Below are 21,148 nucleotides of genomic sequence, written 5' to 3'. Positions count from 1 at the left end.
GCTATAGTGCTACATATATGCCAAAGCTTGACTTTTCGATCCAATTTTGTTTAATCTAAATGTCACAATTAATATGTCACAAATCACAAATAGTACATACACCTAACTCTTCGACGCGACTGCAGAGGGGTACATCATTTAACATTCTGTCTCTGGCTTTCAAGAAAGAAGAAGATAGTTATTTATAAGAAAAGTCTAGTGTTATACCACCATAAAGAACTGAATTGGGTTCCAGGTTCTAAATTTGAGTCAGTGCAGAACACACTGGTTCACTTATTTTGCAGCTTTGCGCCGAATTCGTTCCGTTGAAATTCCGTTGGATTCGCGTCGGAAAATTCCTTTGCAATAAATTGTGAAAGTAAATTAAAAACGGTGGCTGAAATTAGTGCGATAGATGAAAATTATTGCTAAACGCAGCCTTGGATATTGTGTGCTGTGTGCGTGTGACCCAGCGAGCGTGTGAGTATTGATTTTGGCACAGAGAGGAACCAGGCGCCCTCGCCTTGTGACCTCGCTCGGTGTCAGCTCCGATTTTCGTCAATGGGAAGCGGGGTTCCTTCGGTTTTCTTTCTGCTTCGGTGTGTGCGTGCGAGCGTGTGGGTGGCTGGGCAGGATTGTTTTCATTGTGGCTCAACGCGTGCCGGGCCCCAATATTTACCGTTCTACCATTCCTGCCGTTGTGTATTTATAGGCGTTACTGTGCGAGTCGAAGTCGCATAAAAATTCAATGAACTTCGACGGCAGCGCCCGAGGGTAGGCCATGCTTCTTCGCAGTTGCACTTTGCGCAACATGATGTCGTTCTCTCTCTTTACAAGATAGCACTGGAGTCGTGTGTACTGACTGTACGATACCCTCTATTACAGCTATAAGCTAACACTCCGATTTTATGGACTAGACTCAAATTTTAAGGCTATAGAAGTCTATATGTTTAAATGTTTAAACATAAACTAGTGCCGCTAAAGTATAATTTTGGTTTTTGCTGCATTTGACGATGCAGCATCTATCTATCGATGTTACATCTATCTCCATGAATGCGACATACCCTTACACTCTACATGGTAGCAGGCATAAAGAGCTGTAAAGCTGCAGCCAGCAGTCAGTCTCATTCATTTTGTGCTCGTACTCATTCATTCCCTCGGCAGCTTTCAACGCGTTTGGTGTTTGGTTCGCGTCGTTTATTCGGTGAAAAGCAAAGCGGCGTGTCGGGTGGATTGTTGCTATTGTTATTGTGGAGCTGAAACTTCTTGAGGTGAGATCTCACAAGTGGCCTAGGGGCCCGGCGATTTTGTCAGGTTGCCTGGTGACCTTTTCTGAGTGTGTGCGGTGGCGAATGTGCTGACATTTTTGCATAATGTGTAAGCTTTGAGCTGAATTTATGCGAGAGTAAGCCACACAACATGAGATCATGATAACGTGAGATGCTATTTTTAAACCAAAATATGAAATAGCAAAAGGCATGAGTTAAAAAATAAAAACCATACTAAATTGTAAAACGAAAGTGAAACAAATTACAGTGTGCCGAATATATAAAAATATTCGTAGATTAATAATAGTTAGATGTGTTATACAAACAGTTTGCCAAAGCTTCGGTGCAAAGATTACTTTTAATGATCTGTTTGTAAGTTGTAACAATAGCCACGAGTATTTATAATCGATTATGTACGGCATTTAAATGGCTGTCTAACGATATCTAATCATACGGACCGATACTGCGACTGAGTCTCATATCAGTATGTGCTGAAGCATAGCTCGCACACATAAGATCGGTTATGTGGCCAGCCTTTAGCTATGAAAATAATCATAACACAAACCTGGAACTTCGATATCCCTTTATTTTCTATATTTTCCGAATAGACTTATGATTAGGAACAGATTTTTAAAGGTATTCATAAACTATGATAAGAATTTGGGCCCCAAAACCAATGCCTAATCTCTGTTCGATAGAGGTTCTCTACCGATGCAGAAATATAACCCTATTTGCAGGGCTTAGCACACAATATTCGTTTAGGAACTGATGTACAACCGTTCCAGAACTGTTTAAATATTCTCCTCCACTCCTCCACTCAACACATATGTACATACAATGTATGAACATACATGATGTTAAATGATCACCTAATTAAATAGAGATGAAAACCATCCTTCAAAAGGTCTAATTAAGAACGGGTAAAGGCCAAAGAAAACCGGCAAGAAATAAAAAATATAAAAACCTCAGTGGAAAGGGAAAAAGAAAAGCTGTATGTATGATGTCAGCACCGAAAAGTGCGTGGCTTCTGGCGTTGCTGTTGCTGCCTGCCACAGACGATGCCCCACGAGGAAAACCTAAAACTAAAGCACTTTCTAGGTCAAAAGTTGAAAGAGGAAAGGCAGTCATCATCATGATGATGGCGATGATGCGGCTCAAAGCAACAATATATAGAAAAAAAAAAAAAAAAAACTGCGCCGACATGAAATGCAATTAATAAAACAACTAGACTAAAAGTAATAGAAAAAAAAATCATGAAAATGAAAATGCTTCACTTTGGCCAGCCTATGTATTTGGCGTGCTGATAGAGCCAAGTCAGACCCGACCTGATCTGAGGGGCCGCCTCTCAATTGTCAGGGGGCGTTCCTGTAAAAAAAGAGAGAAATTATAAACTGTACAAAAACCAACACGAACTAATGCGGCAACATGCAAAATCGAATCAAACTGCATGAAATGCAAAATGGATACAAAAAGAAACTTTAGAGCTAACAAACATAGGCTATAAATACTCTACATATAAGACACTTTTTTTTAAATACTGCTTGAGGTTGAAAGAACTTAGAAGACAAAACAAAGGTATAAACAATCTCTGTTCAATTTCATTGAAAGAAAGTCTTGTCTAAATCGTAGAGAAAGCGATGCTATAAATATTACATAAAGGAACTTGCTTGAATGAAGAGACCTCAAGAGACCACATTTCAAGGCCAATTGAAAATAATTGCAAATTTTAAATGCAAATTGGATGATTAGAGGGGCCTCTCTTAGGCAGTAGCTTGATGTTATTTGAAAGAAAATTGCACAGGCTGCCACTCGTATATTAGTTATTTACGAGTATGTGCCCATAACCAACCATTCTTTTTTCTTCGTAAAAGTTCTTCAAGCTTCGTCTAGAATCCATGGCAAGGAGTAATTGCCACTTTTAAATATTAATAGCCATGCAATTCCAAGAGGGCCAATTCCATTTAATAGTCCTGGTTAAAATATAACTGGTTCGACCCATATAAGACATCGTTTTCTCCACTATCCAAGAAACCTGTGTCGAACTTTTACTTTTGATCTAAAACCGGGGCGCATGCAACATTTTCCACAGCTGCCCTTTGAGGAGGCAACTTGTTTGGCTGAGATCCCTGAGACCCTACACCATCATACACCATAGCATTGCTGTAATCCATCGGTTTCAGGTCATTTCCCAGGAACTCCTCCCAATGGGACTGACATTTTTTGTTTTTTTTTTTTTGCATTCTAATTCTCATCTTAGGAACAGAAAAACCTGTTATACCCATAGCAACTTAATTTTAATGTGGCCCGTGCCTTTTCTCCTCTTTTATTTGCAGTGCCTGACTTTTGGGAACTGGTCGCTTGGACTTGGATTTCGACTTCTACTCCGACTTGGATGTGGGGATGGCTATTATGTGGCTGCCGCTTCTACTGTGCGCAGATTCAGCTGTGATTTGATTTGTTGTTGCTGTGTTACTCTGTGTTAACCAGAAGTTGCTGCAGTTGGAGTTGGAGGAGCAGCAGCGTTACAGTTCGATAAAATCGGTCAATGGAAACGGGCTTGTAAGCAGGTGCAATTGCTAGAGACAAGAGACGACAGAGGAGAACTAAACATGTCGCTAAAGGTGAGTAAATGCTCAAGTCTTGACCTATATACCGAGTAATTGGCCTATTCGGAATGAGGTGAATGGAATTTGTGCCAGGAAACTACATAGGCGGGTAGAATGGAGTTGTTCTATTCCTAAAACGAGAACTCAGCGAACTCTAAAATGTCTGATTTTGATTGGAAAAAATGCAATGATCTGGTGATCACGGGAACTTTCATATATCTCATTCTGATGCAATCGCGTCAGCTCTGTCTAGCGCATGTCTGAAGCATTAAAAGTGTTTCTCACCTGTAGCTGGCAGTTGCTACTCTGCTACCCATAAATATCATTATCATCAACAGTGCAACACGATTATCGCGATGCCATCATCGTCATCATCATCATCATCATCATCATTATGTCATTTTAAAGTGCAGCAGCATTTGGATTGTTTCTTCTGCCATCTTGAGTCACGTCATGTGAGGGTTTTCACTTGTCTTTGCCCCGTCTTGTGTTGCCACTCAACAGGTGCTTCAGGTCCCCTGGCCTCTTATACCTGCGTACATATGCACACAAGTACATACATGTATGCCAAGCACCATCACCATCTATCCCACTTAATTCGCTTCATTAACGCAAAGTGACACTTTTACTGCATTAAGTTTGAGAAAATATTTCTTGCATTTCCTTTTTCTGGGGAACTTGGTCAGGGCTTGGACTTGGGGTGACCGTCTGCCTGCTTTCTGGGGTGATTGGAATGATGGTTAACCCTTTCATGGGCGGACGAAGTGGTAGTCCAGCACAGCATATGTGGGAACACATGGGTAATACATTTATTAGCTAACTGATTGGTTGATGTGTTACACAATTATTTTGAGAAATCGGGGAAGACCCTATGAGACCCATATTTCGATGAAGAGTCTCAATCAACAGTGGGACCATCTCAGGGTTAATGCTCGTTTTATATCAGAGCAGCAGCAAAAATATTGTAAAAATGCATTCAATGTGGTCCGACATCCGCTTTGAAATAACTTGTGTGCTAAGTGTTACTGCAGTGACCCTAATTACTCTGAACAGGAAAAGTAATTTCCCACATCATCATCATCATCATCCAGCGATGGGGAGCTGGGGGCACATGCAGTAGGGATCGCACGGGACAGGGGCTAGAGGGTACCTTCTTGTTTTGACAGCTGATACATTTTGAAGTTGTTAATTGATTTGTTTCCCCTTTTTCCACTCAACAGAAAGAGACGCCCTCGGACGTGCAGCTGCATATGGCAGCGATGCGGGGAGATGAGGTGGCCCTGCTCCGGCTGCTGGACAGTGGAAAGGTACATGTGGACTGCAAAGATGAGGTGAGGTTATTGCCAAAGAGTTCTATAGCAGAGTTTTTCCTTTGATCAGCTGATTGCCAGCCTAAGCACACTTTCTCGACTGCTGTCGTTACATGACATATTGCATCAGAGTGATAAAAATAGATACATATATAGTATGTACGTATACATACGAGTCAACAGTTCCTTAAAATCGTTAAGGCGTGACCCATGCGACTTCAAAATGCTGTCAGTAAAATATTACATAATTAAAACCAAAAACAAAAAGCAGTTTGCAGCGTTCAAATCAGTTAACACTTTGTTTACCTCAGCACGCACCAATTGGCAAAGAAGTCGAAGAGTGCAACAAAACACAGAAAACCCGAAACAAAAAAATAATAAAAATAAAGAAATTAAATTTCACTTGACGCTCAGCCAAGCGCTCGGGCACGAGCAAAGGAAAGTGGACTGCGGGGGCAGTGTGCCACCAGCTGGTCTGCCAGAGTCAGACAAAGCCCCCACCCGCTCAGAAAGGGCACACAGCTCTACGTGCTGCCCCGGGGAGTCCGAGGGCAATCCGAGTGCAGTCCAAGTGCAGCGAGAGAGCGATTTGTGACTTGCAATTCGTGGCATGTGATTTTCGCCTTGGACTTTCCTCAGAGTCCGATCCGTAGACACGCATGCAAATCCACACGAAACGGTTTTGTTTTGAGTCGGTGAAACTAATCGAAAATCGCTATTTAAATCGTCCGATGCTCAATTAAACAATTATAGCAAAAGCTTTTCTGTTAACGCTTTGAATTGGTAATGAAAGACTTGCACTGCACTTAATTTATTGGATTGAGCCGAGAGTATTCGCTATATAATTTCCATTTCTATTGCATTTGATAAGTTGTTTCTTTGGAAACTTACAGTAGGACCTATGATATCCTAAATTTCTTGAATGCCAATAACATAGTTACACAATTCATGTTTTTCCCAACTTTGAATCTTTTCATTTTCCAGGATGGGACCACGCCACTTATTTTGGCTGCCGCCGGTGGACACACATACTGTGTGATGGAGCTGCTCGATCAGGGGGCAGATCCGAACACGCGCCGCCTGACGGGCACAACGCCACTGTTCTTTGCCGCCCAGGGAGGACACTTGGACGTGGTGAAGATTCTGATGAAGGCGGGGGCCAAAGTGGACACGGCTTCCGCGGACGGGGGAACGCCCCTGTTTGTAGCCGCCCAGGGGGGCCATGTGAAGATTGTGCGTGAGCTGCTGGACTGTGGAGCAAATGTGAATGCTCATATGAAGGTGGGTGGAGACAACAACGGAGTGCAGAGATCGTTTAATATTTCTTGAATTTTTTTCAGGACCGTGCGACGCCTGTTTTCATAGCGTCCCAGAACGGACATCGGACAGTTCTTTCGCTGCTGATCCTGGCCCATGCGGATATCGATATCAAGCGCATAGACGGAGCCACACCGCTCTGGATAGCCGCCCAAATGGGTCAGGATCACATCTGCAAGGTGCTCCTCCAGAACGGGGCCAATGTGGATACAGTGCGCTGTGACGGCGCCACTCCGCTCTTCAAGGCCGCCCACAAGGGGCATGCGGCGGTCACCACAGTGCTGCTCAAGTACCGCCCCAATCTGGGCCTCCTGCCCAACGGGGAGACGGCCTTGCATGCAGCAGCTATGTTCGGCCACATGACCGTCTGCAAGCAGCTGGTCGCCGCCGGCAGCGATGTCCTGCTGAAGAACCAGGAGGATCTGACGGCGCTGGAATTGGCGCACCAGCAGAAGTACACCTCCATCTGTGATTATCTCCAGGAGCGGGTCCGAGCGATTGTGGCACGAAATTCAAAAACGATGGTCCCTGCCACATCTTCGGTTACATCTACATCTACGGTCACGTCCATGCCGGCGTAAGAACATACACATAGATGACAAACAGATGATGTCTCCATGCCTCCAAAGTACCTTTATGCACAATACGTTGGCCTTTTTGTTTATGGTTAATCGAGAGATTAGAGGAAGAGCAACAATAGAAGGGACTGTGAAATAGTATCTTGAACCCGAAAATGGTATACAACTAATTATGTACATATTTACATTTATATCCAGAACATGGTTTAAATATCAGAGAATAGGAAGCTCGTTTAAGAGTCCCCTCGTTGTGTTGCACGGTGTAAACGGAGAGGCCCAACAGCAAACACTAACACAAAACAACCAATCAAAGAGAGATCCACTATAGAAAAAAAACACGTCCAAGCTAAAGTAAATGGCCCTAAGAATACTAAATGACATATACATACATATATTATATATTAAAGATATATTAGATATAACCGTCATTCATATTAACAACCAATTGGAGCTTGTATTTTGAATTTAACTCTAACAATAATAAAAACGTTAGCGATTACGATAATAACTGTTAACATGGACCCCAAAAGATAATGTTACAAAGTCCCCTGTACATACACTAATGCACATATATATAGTACATATATACTACCTATTACATGAAAATACATTCATATAGTTAAAAGAATATGTAGATCCCCCTTTATCGCTAAGCAATTGTTGACAAGTGCTTTACGTTCCAACGCCTTTCTAAGTATCTGTATTAGCAGTTAGTTATATTCGATTCTTTTGTGGTTTATTGCTTATTTCCTTGTAAACTATATATTCGAGAATTCATTCATTTGTTTAATTGACTAATATTTAAGTGTAGTCTTCGACCCAATTTTGCAATCAAAGAGTATAATAAATTGAAACACGATTAGTGAAAAAGTGTTGGGTTTTTCAATCTTTGCTCACGTTAACTTAAGTCTTTTTGGATACATTTCATGTTATTAAATTATATTTTTGTATCTATACAGACCTTTAACATCCAGATCTATCTTTGCTCCACTGGATTGAACACCTTTCCTTTCCAATTTCCAACGACTATTACTTCATATGTTTTGTGTTTAAACAACTGTTTTGGGATAAAAGAATAGGAACCCACTCAGGTCTAGATGAAGTCGTTGCCTCGGTTTAGTCGGTTATCAAACGCTATAGGGTTCAGTTCGAGTTGGAAATAGAAAATAGTAAATTATACAACTTCTTGTCGTCCATGTTAATATATAGAAATTTGTGGCAAAACCGAATGTGTTGTTGACACAAGTGATCTTGAAGCAGGCCAAAACCAACACGCAGACTGGTTTCACTTGAAACTGGAACGTGAGGAATACTAAAATGTCCAGCACAAGTCTTTTAACGCGAACCCTGCTAACAGAAGGTAACTGAGTTGTTTTCAGGAGACCAGCATCGAAAGAGTCTATAGTTTAGGAACCATTGCAGCTCCCCGATCGAAGAATCGTTCGATCTTCACTCTTATCCTGGGCCTTGTGGTGGGGTATTGTTTGGCCCAGTTATTTGCAAGTATTGTGCCACACGAAAGTTTATACCCATATCTGAGTAGAAGACTGCGACTCCACAGCGATCCCCAGCTCGATCGAGAGCCGGCCAAGGCCGAGCAGGCTGATCGTGATGTATTCCAGCATCACTCCAATGAGCACCGCGACGACAACTCCACGGTGGCCGAGCAGCTGAAGAAGGAGGTTCGCGTCCTCTGCTGGGTTATGACAAATCCCACGAACCACAAGAAGAAGGCGCGTCATGTGAAGCGGACCTGGGGCAAGAGGTGCAACATTCTGCTCTTCATGAGCTCCGGCCAAGACGATGAGCTGCCCACGGTCCGGCTAAATGTGGGAGAAGGTCGAGTGAATCTGTGGGCCAAGGTCAAGCAGGCCTTTACATACGTTTACCAGCACCATTACAACGATGCCGACTGGTTCTACAAAGCCGATGACGACACCTATGCTGTGATTGAGAACTTACGCTATATGCTGTATCCCTACGACCCCCAGACCCCCGTCCACTTTGGCTTCAAGTTCAAGCCGTTCGTCAAGCAGGGCTACATGTCCGGCGGAGCTGGCTACGTTCTTAGCCGAGAGGCCCTCCGTCGGTTCGTGGTTGAGGGCATACCGAATCCTAAGATGTGTCTGCCCGGCACTGTGGTAAATGAGGATATCGAGATCGGTCGATGCATGCAGAACTTAAATGTTACGGCGGGCGATTCCAGGGATGCGATGGGTCGTGGTCGTATGTTCCCGTTTGTGCCAGAACAACATTTGATACCCGCCAAGTGGGATAAGAACTATTGGTACTGGAACTACATATATTACAAGACAGATGATGTAAGAAAAATCCCCCTACGGTATGTCCATAATCCAAAGATTTGTGTTTTTTTCAGGGTCTCGATTGCTGCTCAGATCTTGCCATATCCTTTCACTATGTTGCGCCCAATCTGATGTATGTGCTGGACTATCTGATCTATCACTTGAAGCCGTATGGTCTACAGAGGTCACTGGAAAGCCTGCCCGCCAAGCTGCCAGTGGGTCAACTTCTTCCGGCTCCCTTTGAGCAACCAGCGGCCAGCAATGAGGATTCTGTGGATGATTACGATAGGCTAGTTACCACAACCACTGCGGCGCCCAAGGAGCCAGATGCTAGGGAAATGGACTCTAGAGAGGTGGAGAAGGAAGAGGCTAGGTATAGGAAACGGATCTCGAAGGAAGCTACTTCTCGGGAAACCAGCGAAAACGACGAAAATTCGGACTTAAGAGATAAGGAGGCAAACGATGAAGAGGACGAAAAATCAAAAGAATAAAGCAAACGGGAATACTCGTCTAGTAGATCACTTTAGTTTTTACATGTTAAAGTGAATTATCCATTTTTCATATATCGTTATGATGGGTTAAAGGCAGAACTAATATGCTTGAAACTTGATTACTGACTGTGGGGCCGTCTGATTCTCAATACCAACCCAGCCCTAAACCAGAAAAGATGACAGCTGAGTAATCGCTTTTTGCACAGTGCAACAGCTGACGAAAAAACATCGACATCATGTGGTCCAGTGCAATACCTGATTCCTGAGCATTGGCATTGGCTATCTGATTACTCAAGTGATCCTCTGGCCGATTATTCACTTCACTTCAATTTCCGATCGCACGAGCAACGTGGGGGCAAGCGAAACAGGCCTTGAAGTATACATATCTATGATTTCCACTTGAACGAGTCAGATTGGTTCCTGTGCGAGCCCAAAGATGCGGGAGCCACAATGGTAAAGCTTAAGAAGTGCATCGATACGCCCAAAGTAATGGCGGGGAAGTCAATGGATGCCAAGGGACGGCGACGGATTTACCTGATAGATCCGCAGGTTAGATCGAGTGCCTATTTACGCTATGATCCAAACTATTGGCTCTGGCAGTATATCTCCTTAAGGATCAAAGACTTTCGTACAAGGTTGAACAAATTAAACCTTAAATTTACTAATCATTCATCTCTAACAGGGCACTTTCGCCAACAACGCCGTTTCTTTTAACTATGTTCAGGTCCGGAATATGTTTTATTTCGACTATATGATCTATAGCCTGAAAGTATTCGGTAGAGATCTCATTCGAAAAGCTTTGCCAGATTAAATACATCCACTCAAAATGCAGAAAGATCACAAATTACGGCCGGAAGACGTTTCGAAAGAAGGGCCGCATGCTGATTATGCCTCATTATGATTGAATGCCTCACTGTCTTACGGGTATTTCCCTTCACGTAACTGATTACGGGCTTACTTTATCGTATTAGTAATACGAGTATAGGAATATCTAACATTTAAAAGCAATAAATGTACTACAGAGTAGATTGTGGACATTGAACATTATTTTCAGAAAATTTCGAGAATTAGGGGGCATAGAGAAATGCTATGTTTTGCGCATATTTCATTTGAAAATATATGGTTTATTCAGACAGATTATAGAGGTTAATCAAAGAAGAATTTGCCGCTGTACTCACATTTTATATATTCTCCGAGTTTCGGAAGAATGGCAACAATTTTCTTGAGAACCGATTTATTAATTTGTGGGAAGTCGGGTCAGGTCAAGGTTGAGCTTTAAGTCTTTAAGCTTCAAATTGATAACGGCCCTCATATAAATACACCATCGCAGCCACTGGGAATTTAGTACGAGCTATCTATTCTCAAACAAACCATGTCGAAACAGTGGGCTTTAGGAGCTATTCTTTTGAGCTGCGCTCTACTGGGGCGAGGCGATCCTGTCACTCCTTGTGGCGATCAGCAAATGTGTGTCTCTAAAGACCGCTGTTTACCTCAAATGGGACAGTACCGATCGGCCGTGTGCCAAGCCTCAGAAGTTTGCTGCGACATTTCGCAGGTGGTAAGTACTAAGGAGGCCATTCGATGCGTACATTCGCGTGCATTCCTGTGATTGCTTCTACTTGTACAGGACGAGTCAGTTGATGTGACTGAAGGACCTTCGGATGCTGAAGACCTATGCGGCATGAGCAATCCAAGAGGACTGGATGCGAACGCTAATGCATCTGAGGATCAGGCGAAGTTTGGAGAATTCCCCTGGACGATTGCTCTGTTCCATAAAGGTCAATACTTCGGCGGTGGCTCTCTGGTTAGCCAGAATGCCGTCCTCATGGCAGCCCACCTCCTGGCGGATAAGTCAGAAGCCGATATTGTAGTCAGAGCTGGCGATTGGGACTTGTCAAGCACGGAGGAGAGCACTTCGCATGAAGAGCGCCAAGTTTCGAGGGTTGTGAAACATGAGAATTTCAATGCGAAAACTGGGGTCAACAACCTGGCACTCCTCTTCTTTGAGAACCCGCTCCCCAAGGCATCCCACATCAGGCCTATATGTTTGCCTGCCGCGGAGAGGTCCATCGATGCTCGCTGCTTTGTCGCCGGTTGGGGAAAAAAGGCATACCCGGATGTTGAGTATTCGAGCATACTGAAGAAAATTGAGTTACCCATCGTGGACAGGGCTACGTGCCAGAATCAGTTGAGGCAGACCCGCCTGGGCAGATCCTTCGTCTTGGCCCCTAGCTTCGTTTGCGCAGGTGGAGAGAAGGGTAAGGATGCCTGCCAGGGCGATGGCGGCTCCGCGTTGTTCTGTCCCCTGGCCGATAACACCTCGCGATACGAGCAGGTCGGAATCGTCAACTGGGGAATCGAGTGTGGAAAGGAAAACGTACCGGCTGTCTACACAGACGTCACCAAATTCCTGCCGTGGATTGAGCAGCAGCTGAAGCAGGGCTCCAACGAATTAATGGGTAGCTATAGAAGGTTGATTAATTATTGAATGACAGAATTTAAAGCAACAAGTTGATGATTTTAATTGGTACATGATATATTTATAACTTTTTCAAAATAGATCTTTTTATTGAAATGTGCTCTTGAATTTCCTTTAAAAATAATAAATTCATCACGAAAAATTAATATTGGATTAGTACCATAAAATTTTGTATTCTTTTGGGTAAATTATCAATATCATTAGTCCCACAAAGTTATTTAAACTAGATCGTTAGATCCCACAAATGCATAAAGAAAACTCTAGCCCCATGCACATTTTGTAAAGATTTTCATCGATAACTAGACGTACATATAGGGCGATCTGAGCGGCGATCGCATCCTATCGTATATGGCAGTTTGTCCATCGAGCTGGTTTCATTATTATTGAATCGCATATTCAAAATAAAACTAAAACAGATGCAATTTAATACAGAAATATATCATAACAATATGTAAATTAAACGATTGCATTTGGGTTGACGTTCTACTATTTTCAACTGTTGGGTCCGGACCGTAGATGGGAAACCAAAGGCCCTTGTGCAAGCAAAGTCAGACAGATGGACATGGCCCTATCGACTCGGCTATTGATGCTGATCAAGAATATACATCCTTTATGGGGTCGGAAACGCTTCCGCCTGTGTGTTACACACATCCACTTTCACCACAAATATAATATACCCCTGTGCTCATTTTAAGTGAAAAAGTCTGGCCAATTGATTAATGCAACCAAGAAAGGCACATCGGAGTTGAGCAGTCATTCTCTGGCCAAAATCATGTTGAACTGTACTGCTTTGTTCGGAAGTTCCTTAACATCTATTATCGGTAAAAAGGATGCAGGATGCAGGAGTAACCGCTGTATTTCGTCCAAATGTGTGGCAGTTAGTACAATTTTTTAGAACATTAATAGTAATATTATAATATACAGTGATATTATATTGATAGCATATAGGTTGTCCGTTTTAATGCTCAGAAAATAGATACTTTTAATTTTTGGCATGGAAGATTAAAGCACATACGTAAGGGAAAATACTTTAAAATAAAACTTAGCCTATGTTTGATGATGTTTGATGTTTCCTGCTAGCGTGCGCGGTATGATTTGATGGGCTCTCAACCTGACACTCACTGTCCTCCCCTCCTCTGTCGACCGGTGCCCCCCGAGTATTCCTGACGCGCCGTGCGGGCTTACGGTTCGTACGGGGCAGGACGCTGCAAATAATTTTAATTTTTTAAAGACGAAAAAAAGGCGACAGGGTTGCGCGCGTTCGATTTCAATAACTTTTCGCGACTTCCACAAATTATGCTGACAATTTCATCTTAGTTTAGCTTACCTTCGGCGGCAAAGCGGGGCGATTTCGCCAGGAACGAGCTTTTATTGCGCTCCCGCTTTGCCCCAGTCTAACTTACACTAGTTTTTTTAAGAGTCGATAAAATAAGAATAGTAAAATAGATTAGATATAACGAAAAATAAATAAAATTCGACCCCAAGTGGCGTTTCACCAACAATTCAAATATATGAAACGCTGCGGCGTTAAATCTCTTGTGCGAGGTGACCTACAATACTATTACTTTTAAAACCACGTGCAATAATTACTAATGACGGAACATGAGACGAAAGGGAAATTCATTGATCGTAACATGAAAAAATGATCCAAGCATACATTCGACCCCATATCTCAGGGGTTTTTAGATGTGTTTCTAAATTATGGTTGTTATTCGGTAAATTTGGGCGATTCAATTATCAGAAAGAATAATTGGAGGGCAGGAGACTATTAACACAATGAACAGAGCCAATCGGCAGAGAGGTTTTTCATAGAACTAATATGTGGCTGTTTTATGTTATACATTCTCTGAATTCCAATTGTTTCAAGAATTTCCATACTTTCGCGGAAACAGATTCTAATATTGTTTCGCATTATTCCGTAGGTCAGGTCTAGGTTAAGGTTGAAGTTGAGTTTGAAGATTTTTAAGCTTCGAACTGATAACGGCCCGCATATAAATACACCATCGTAGCCACTGGGAATTTAGTACAAGCTATCTATTCTCAAACAAACCATGTCGAAACAGTGGGCACTCGGAGCTATTCTTTTGAGCTGCGCTCTACTGGGGCGAGGCGATCCTGTCACTCCTTGTGGCGATCAGCAAATGTGTGTCTCTAAAGACCGCTGCTTAGCTCAAATGGGACAGTACCGATCGGCCGTGTGCCAAGCCTCAGAAGTTTGCTGCGACATTTCGCAGGTGGTAAGTACTTAAGAGACTATTTGATGCGTACATTCACTTGCATCCCATTGATTGATTCTACTTGCACAGGACGAGTCAGTTGATGTGACTGAAGGAACTTCGGATGCTGAAGACCTATGCGGCATGAGCAATCCAAGCGGACTGGATGCGAACGCCAATGCATCTGAGGATCAGGCGAAGTTTGGAGAATTCCCCTGGACGATTGCTCTGTTCCATAAAGGTCAATACTTCGGCGGTGGGTCTCTGGTTAGCCAGAATGCCGTCCTCATGGCAGCCCACCTCCTGGCGGATAAGTCAGAAGCCGATATTGTAGTCAGAGCTGGCGATTGGGACTTGTCAAGCACGGAGGAGAGCACTCCGCATGAAGAGCGCCAAGTTTCGAGGGTTGTGAAGCATGAGAACTTCGATGTGAAAACTGGATCCAACAACCTGGCACTCCTCTTCCTTGAGAGCCCGCTCCCCAGGACAGCACACATCAGGCCCATTTGTTTGGCCACCGCGGAGAGGTCCATTGAAGCGCGCTGCTTTGTCGCCGGTTGGGGGAAAAAAGCATACCCGGATGTTGACTATTCGAGCATACTGAAGAAAATTGAGCTGCCCATCGTGGACAGGGATACGTGCCAGAATCAGTTGAGGCAGACCCGCCTGGGCAGATCCTTCGTCTTGGCCCCTAGCTTCGTTTGCGCAGGTGGAGAGAAGGGTAAGGATGCCTGCCAGGGCGATGGCGGCTCCGCGTTGTTCTGTCCCCTGGCCGATAACACCTCTCGATACGAGCAGGTCGGAATCGTCAACTGGGGCATCGAATGTGGAACGGAAAACGTACCGGCTACGTACACGAATGTGGCCCAGTTTCAACCGTGGATTGAGCAGCAGCTGAAGCTGGCGTCCAACGAGGCAGAGTGATAACTAATAGGTAACTGACTGGTTATTGAGTGGCAAAGTTAACCGCGAAATATCATAAATTAATGATTTTAATATGTATGTACATAATATATATTATATATATTATATTATATTATATATAATAAATACACCAGAATCTCAAACAAAAGAACTTCCTTTAGAGTGCATGCGGAGTGCTCTCCTCCACAAATGCAGAATGAAAGTTCTAGCTACCTGCACACGTTGTATAAAGATCTATCGTTAACCAGACGTGTGGGGCGATCTTAGCATCGCATTCAAAAATACTCTAATCAGTTCAAGACCTTTCGATACGAGCCGGCCTTGTCAACTGAGGAATCCAATGTGGAAGAAACAACGTACCGTGTATGTTTTAGTACACAGACGTGGCCATATTTCAATAATGGATTTAAAAACACATAATGATTTGTTGGCATCGCAGAAAGGAATCCATCAAGGTTAGGCGGTTGCCGGGATAGGGATACAATAATCTTTCCTCTCTGGTAATTGCGGTAGTCTTGTCAGGATTCCCGAGTGAGCCCCAGTGAGCGCTCTTGGCCTTCGAGGCTCACTGCGGCGTGGTCTTCAAAGCTGAAATTTGGGAGCAAAAATAAGTGCTCTCTTTTTTTGCCAGAAAGCAGTTACGAATTTTACCTGCGGTTTCAGCTATGTATAGCTTATAGTCTGGAGTCCTCAGATCGGAGACCCTGTTTCCCAGGATCCAGGGCTCCTGAATGAGGACTATGTCTGCTCCACCCTTGGCTAGATGGAACAGTAGAACAGCGCATGCTGCCTTACAATTGTGGAGGTTTATCTGCAGGAGCGTGGGTGATATTCCTGATGCTCACCTCCACCATTGTGGTCTCTAGGTCGCTGTCGGGGGCTCCGGCTCCTCCCCGCCAACGATGGGGCTGAGACCCCTAGCTAGGTCGCTCTAGTCGGATCCGTAGTCGTCCAGGATGTCGTCCGACACCATGGACGCCGTATCCAACGCCGATCTCCGGCAGCTTCAGGTCTGGCTCGACCTCCGCTTGCCTGCCCTTGCGATCGGCCTTCTAGGTGGCTATGTTAATTTTCTTGTAGCCATAATCCACTACACCGTCCGTCTTTACAAGCAGCTCTAGGGACTCCTCATTAAGGACGAGGATGATCTGGCCGTCCTCGGCGCCTCTGTCCATGACGCCGATAAGGGTCTTACCCCTCGCCACCTCAGCGAACGAACGTTTGGTGATACTCATTTTATTCTACTCTCTTCTATTGAAGCATTTATTTTAACATACTGAAGTACCAATTCGATGAGCAACGAAGCTTCTGCTAAGAATAATTAAAATTAAAAGGAAAACAACTCTGCCAGTGCACAGAAGTGACAGTCTCGTACATTGTGTTGCTATGCTATGAGCTCTGAGATAACCTCCCTTGTCATATGCGTCATTCTTCTTCGGATCGAGGCCCTAAATATTCTAGCAGCAAAAGGAAATACTCAGCCAGGCTCCGGTTTTCATAACCCGTTTTACCCCAACCTCAAATTTGGCTCGGAAAAAAATTGGCAACGACAACAACACCTTAAAACGAAAACGAAACGTTTTGGCTGAAAACGTAATCTGCAAAAGTAAGTGAAGAATAGAGCCTGACTGACTTTTTATGCTAGTTTACAGTGTTTGAGAGTGTTTAAAGAAATGAAAGATAAAAAAGAACGGTCCAACTGTTGTTTAATAAATGGGCTATTATGCTAATTAATACTTGTACTCGAAAAATTCAGGTGGCTTATCAGGATTGGCGTCATGAAAAACTCGCTCAATGATGTGATACTTGGCGTAGATGCCGGCGCCAGGGGGTAAATTTGTAATATTGAGGGCCATTCCATGCATTAGTGAAAGCAGCTCCTCAAAGTCCAATAATTCATTCTTTTGAATGGCTTCCCGTGTCAACTGTTCAATGGTATGGTCAAGACGCTGATCGGCGGCCACGGCGTCGACATTAACCGAGGGTGCACCTGGCAGAAGCACCAGCAGCAAACTCATGTTATCACGACTGCCTTTGTGCAGGCAAATGTCCAGCACACTATTGACGATTGATTTGATGTTAGCCGTCACGCAGAGACGCGATCTAATGAATGCGCAAACTCCCTCACTGCTCATAACGTCCCAAATGCCGTCGCAAGCAATCACCAAAAATTCATCAGTTGGCGAACGGTCGAGGACAGTCACATCTGGCTCTGGAGAGACGAGCTGGTCGCAGCTGGAGCGCGTGCTGTCGCTTTTGAAGTCGAAGTCCCCCAACGCACGAGAGACGGCCAGAGTCCCGTTCACTCGCTGTATCATCACACTCCCGCCAGCACGCACTATGCGTGCTCGTTCCAAGGGGAGATTCGGCTTGTGGTCCCAGGAGCTGAACTCGGTTTGGCCGTTCCGGGAGAGAACAACACGCGAGTCGCCGCAGTTGGCGAGATAGATCTTGTCCGGCGATACAAATGCACATGTGACTGTGCTACCACCTGACTTGTCGGGGCAAAGTCTGCGCATTTCATCGTCGATGTACAGGAAGGCGTCGTGTATTCCCGCAACGAACTGACCCCTTGCGAATTGCTCATTTGAAATGATGGTGCTCAATAGGTGCTCTGAGCAGTACGCTGATATGCGGCCTCCTGCGTGTCCGTCAAAGATCCCAAAGAATGACCAAAGGTCGAATGGCTTGCTCACGCGACACACAGCTGTGTGGGCATCCTCCATTTCCATTCTCCAACCCTGCATCGCAGACACACAGTACTGGAGTCCATTGCCACTCCCCATTTCAATTTCCTTATCCGTTGAAGGCTTTTCCAAAAGGCCACCCATCGCAATTGTTTTCCAACGAAGCGTCTACTGCAGGTTAATTTTTGGAATCAGGGTCAAAATTTTTGAGACGATTTAGGCAACTGAAAGTCTCTAAAAAGAAGATGTGTGAATTTTATGAAGTTTATAATTTTGATCGACTAGAAAAAGGAACCAAATAATATTATCGACATGCTGACATATAATGTGATTCCCATTTCACTTCAAAAAATATTAAATTTTCTTCCCCCAGACTTACTGAATTATTCATCGGTGGTCTTCATAGAGACGATTGGAATGGATTTTCAGGTTCTTCACCGATAACTTTCGTGGTCTTTTTTTCGTTTCTTACTCGAACTTAAGCATATACTGCTTGGAAGCTAGGAAAAATATTAATATTATTGTTATAAATTTCACTGGAAGTATGTACTTTATTTGAGAAAATATTCTGATACTAAACATGAAGCCAGCCAGACCAGCGGAAATTTAATAAGTTGACTACATAATCAAGGCTGACTATTCAGCTGCTGCTCAATCCACGGTTGAAACTGGGCCACATTCGTGTACGTAGCCGGTACGTTTTCCGTTCCACATTCGATGCCCCAGTTGACGATTCCGACCTGCTCGTATCGAGAGGTGTTATCGGCCAGGGGACAGAACAACGCGGAGCCGCCATCGCCCTGGCAGGCATCCTTACCCTTCTCTCCACCTGCGCAAACGAAGCTAGGGGCCAAGACGAAGGATCTGCCCAGGCGGGTCTGCCTCAACTGATTCTGGCACGTATCCCTGTCCACGATGGGCAGCTCGATTTTCTTCAGTATGCTCGAATAGTCAACATCCGGGTATGCTTTTTTCCCCCAACCGGCGACAAAGCAGCGCGCTTCAATGGACCTCTCCGCGGTGGCCAAACAAATGGGCCTGATGTGTGCTGTCCTGGGGAGCGGGCTCTCAAGGAAGAGGAGTGCCAGGTTGTTGGATCCAGTTTTCACATCGAAGTTCTCATGCTTCACAACCCTCGAAACTTGGCGCTCTTCATGCGGAGTGCTCTCCTCCGTGCTTGACAAGTCCCAATCGCCAGCTCTGACTACAATATCGGCTTCTGACTTATCCGCCAGGAGGTGGGCTGCCATGAGGACAGCATTCTGGCTAACCAGAGACCCACCGCCGAAGTATTGACCTTTATGGAACAGAGCAATCGTCCAGGGGAATTCTCCAAACTTCGCCTGATCCTCAGATGCATTGGCGTTCGCATCCAGTCCGCTTGGATTGCTCATGCCGCATAGGTCTTCAGCATCCGAAGGTCCTTCAGTCACATCAACTGACTCGTCCTGTGCAAGTAGAATCAATCAATGGGATGCAAGTGATTGTACGCATCAAATAGTCTCCTAAGTACTTACCACCTGCGAAATGTCGCAGCAAACTTCTGAGGCTTGGCACACGGCCGATCGGTACTGTCCCATTTGAGCTAAGCAGCGGTCTTTAGAGACACACATTTGCTGATCGCCACAAGGAGTGACAGGATCGCCTCGCCCCAGTAGAGCGCAGCTCAAAAGAATAGCTCCGAGTGCCCACTGTTTCGACATGGTTTGTTTGAGAATAGATAGCTTGTACTAAATTCCCAGTGGCTACGATGGTGTATTTATATGCGGGCCGTTATCAGTTCGAAGCTTAAAAATCTTCAAACTCACATTTAACTGCAACCTAGACCTGACCCATGGAATAATGCGAAACAATATTAGAATCTGTTTCCGCGAAAGTATGGAAATTCTTGAAACAATTGGAATTCATAGAATTGAATAACATAAAACAGCCACACATTATTTTTTATACCCGATACTCAAAATGAGTATTGGGGTATATTAGATTTGTGGTAAAAGTGGATGTGTGTAACGTCCAGAAGGAATCGTTTCCGACCCAATAAAGTACATATATTTTTGATCAGTATCAATAGCCGAGTCGATTGAGCCCTGTCTGTCTGTCCGTCTGTCCGTCCGTCCGTCCGTCCGTCCGTCCGTCCGTCTGTCTGAACGTCCCCTTCAGCGCCTAGTGCTCAAAGACTATAAGAGCTAGAGCAACGATGTTTTGGATCCAGACTTCTGTGATATGTCACTGCTTCAAAAATATTTCAAAACTTCGCCCCCACAAAGGACGAAAATCTGTGGCATCCACATTTTTAAAGATACGATAAAACCAAAATCGCAGAATCGTAGAGGATGACTATATGTTCTAGATCGTAAAATCTCAATCAGATCGTATAATTATTATAGCCAGAATGAAGAAAACAATTTCATTCTTTCTCGCTCTGTCTCTCTCTAACACACAGGTTTCATGGTCGGTTTTGCCAATTGCAAAATATGAGTTCAAGGATCTCAGAACCTATAAAAGCCAGAGTAACCAAATTTGGTATCCACACTCCTGTGATATCGGACCTTGACCGTTTCGTGTCCAAATTTCGCCACACCCCCTTCCGCCCCCGCAAAGGACGAAAATCTGGGGCATCCACAAATCTCAGAGACTATTAAGGCTAGAGTAACCAAATTTGGTATCCGCACTTCTGATCTAATCTCACTATGAAACGTATATCTCAGAATTTAGCCCCACCTCCTTCCGCCCACATAAAGGATGAAAATTTGTTGCATCCACAATATTGCAGATTCGAGAAAACTAAAAACGCAGAATCATAGATAATGACCATATCTATTAGATTGCTGAATCTGGATCAGATCAGATCATTTTTATAGCCAAAAGGAACAAATCAATTTGCAGTGGCTACGCAGCGCCCGACGTCACGCTCAGACTGATTTTCTGTCTCTCTCGCACGCACTCTTTGTGGTGTCGTTTAATATTAGCGGCGTCTGCCGGAGGAGAGC

The 21,148-nt window shown here is 44.2% G+C and overlaps 6 protein-coding genes across 8 annotated transcripts; 4 read left to right on the top strand and 2 right to left on the bottom strand.

The window, feature by feature from the left end:
- Positions 1–129: 129 nt before the first annotated feature.
- On the top strand, positions 130–7,613 carry LOC6902653 (ankyrin repeat domain-containing protein 29). 3 transcript variants are annotated; one of them, XM_002133133.3, is made up of 5 exons: positions 130–459; positions 3,581–3,868; positions 5,074–5,184; positions 6,148–6,444; positions 6,504–7,061. In XM_002133133.3, exons 2-5 carry the CDS (start codon positions 3,857–3,859, stop codon positions 7,059–7,061), a joined length of 978 nt encoding a protein of 325 aa, XP_002133169.2. In that variant the 5' UTR covers positions 130–459; positions 3,581–3,856. The 3 variants fall into 3 exon arrangements, with proteins under 3 accessions (XP_002133169.2, XP_015036747.1, XP_033235410.1); XM_015181261.2 differs by lacking the exon at positions 130–459 and adding an exon at positions 1,111–1,250; XM_033379519.1 differs by lacking the exon at positions 130–459 and having other exon boundaries at positions 6,504–7,613.
- A 529-nt stretch (positions 7,614–8,142) lies between these two features.
- Positions 8,143–9,896, top strand: LOC6902654 (glycoprotein-N-acetylgalactosamine 3-beta-galactosyltransferase 1). Its single transcript, XM_002133134.3, has 3 exons — positions 8,143–8,418; positions 8,481–9,379; positions 9,436–9,896. Exons 1-3 carry the CDS (start codon positions 8,376–8,378, stop codon positions 9,850–9,852), a joined length of 1,359 nt encoding a protein of 452 aa, XP_002133170.2. The 5' UTR covers positions 8,143–8,375; the 3' UTR covers positions 9,853–9,896.
- A 406-nt stretch (positions 9,897–10,302) lies between these two features.
- Positions 10,303–12,426, top strand: LOC6902656 (phenoloxidase-activating factor 2-like). The gene is made up of 3 exons (XM_002133136.3): positions 10,303–10,401; positions 11,237–11,410; positions 11,480–12,426. Exons 1-3 carry the CDS (start codon positions 10,303–10,305, stop codon positions 12,338–12,340), a joined length of 1,134 nt encoding a protein of 377 aa, XP_002133172.3. The 3' UTR covers positions 12,341–12,426.
- Positions 12,427–14,270: 1,844 nt separating this feature from the next.
- On the top strand, positions 14,271–15,491 carry LOC117184065 (phenoloxidase-activating factor 2-like). The gene is made up of 2 exons (XM_033380132.1): positions 14,271–14,568; positions 14,638–15,491. The coding sequence occupies exons 1-2, from the start codon at positions 14,383–14,385 to the stop codon at positions 15,469–15,471; spliced, it is 1,020 nt and encodes a 339-aa protein (XP_033236023.1). The 5' UTR covers positions 14,271–14,382; the 3' UTR covers positions 15,472–15,491.
- A 1,669-nt stretch (positions 15,492–17,160) lies between these two features.
- Positions 17,161–18,716, bottom strand: Nil (Nilkantha). Its single transcript, XM_002133138.3, has 2 exons — positions 18,538–18,716; positions 17,161–18,392 (listed from the first exon to the last, which is right to left on the bottom strand). Exon 2 carries the CDS (start codon positions 18,300–18,302, stop codon positions 17,202–17,204), a length of 1,101 nt encoding a protein of 366 aa, XP_002133174.2. The 5' UTR covers positions 18,303–18,392; positions 18,538–18,716; the 3' UTR covers positions 17,161–17,201.
- On the bottom strand, positions 18,561–20,038 carry LOC6902659 (phenoloxidase-activating factor 2-like). The gene is made up of 3 exons (XM_033380366.1): positions 19,676–20,038; positions 18,739–19,606; positions 18,561–18,658 (listed from the first exon to the last, which is right to left on the bottom strand). The coding sequence occupies exons 1-2, from the start codon at positions 19,859–19,861 to the stop codon at positions 18,785–18,787; spliced, it is 1,008 nt and encodes a 335-aa protein (XP_033236257.1). The 5' UTR covers positions 19,862–20,038; the 3' UTR covers positions 18,561–18,658; positions 18,739–18,784.
- Positions 20,039–21,148: the final 1,110 nt, after the last annotated feature.

The sequence above is a fragment of the Drosophila pseudoobscura genome, chromosome 4 (genome assembly GCF_009870125.1).
Source record: "Drosophila pseudoobscura strain MV-25-SWS-2005 chromosome 4, UCI_Dpse_MV25, whole genome shotgun sequence".
In the NCBI taxonomy this organism is placed as follows: Eukaryota; Metazoa; Arthropoda; class Insecta; order Diptera; family Drosophilidae; genus Drosophila; species Drosophila pseudoobscura.
This window is presented reverse-complemented; position numbering and strand designations above follow the sequence as displayed.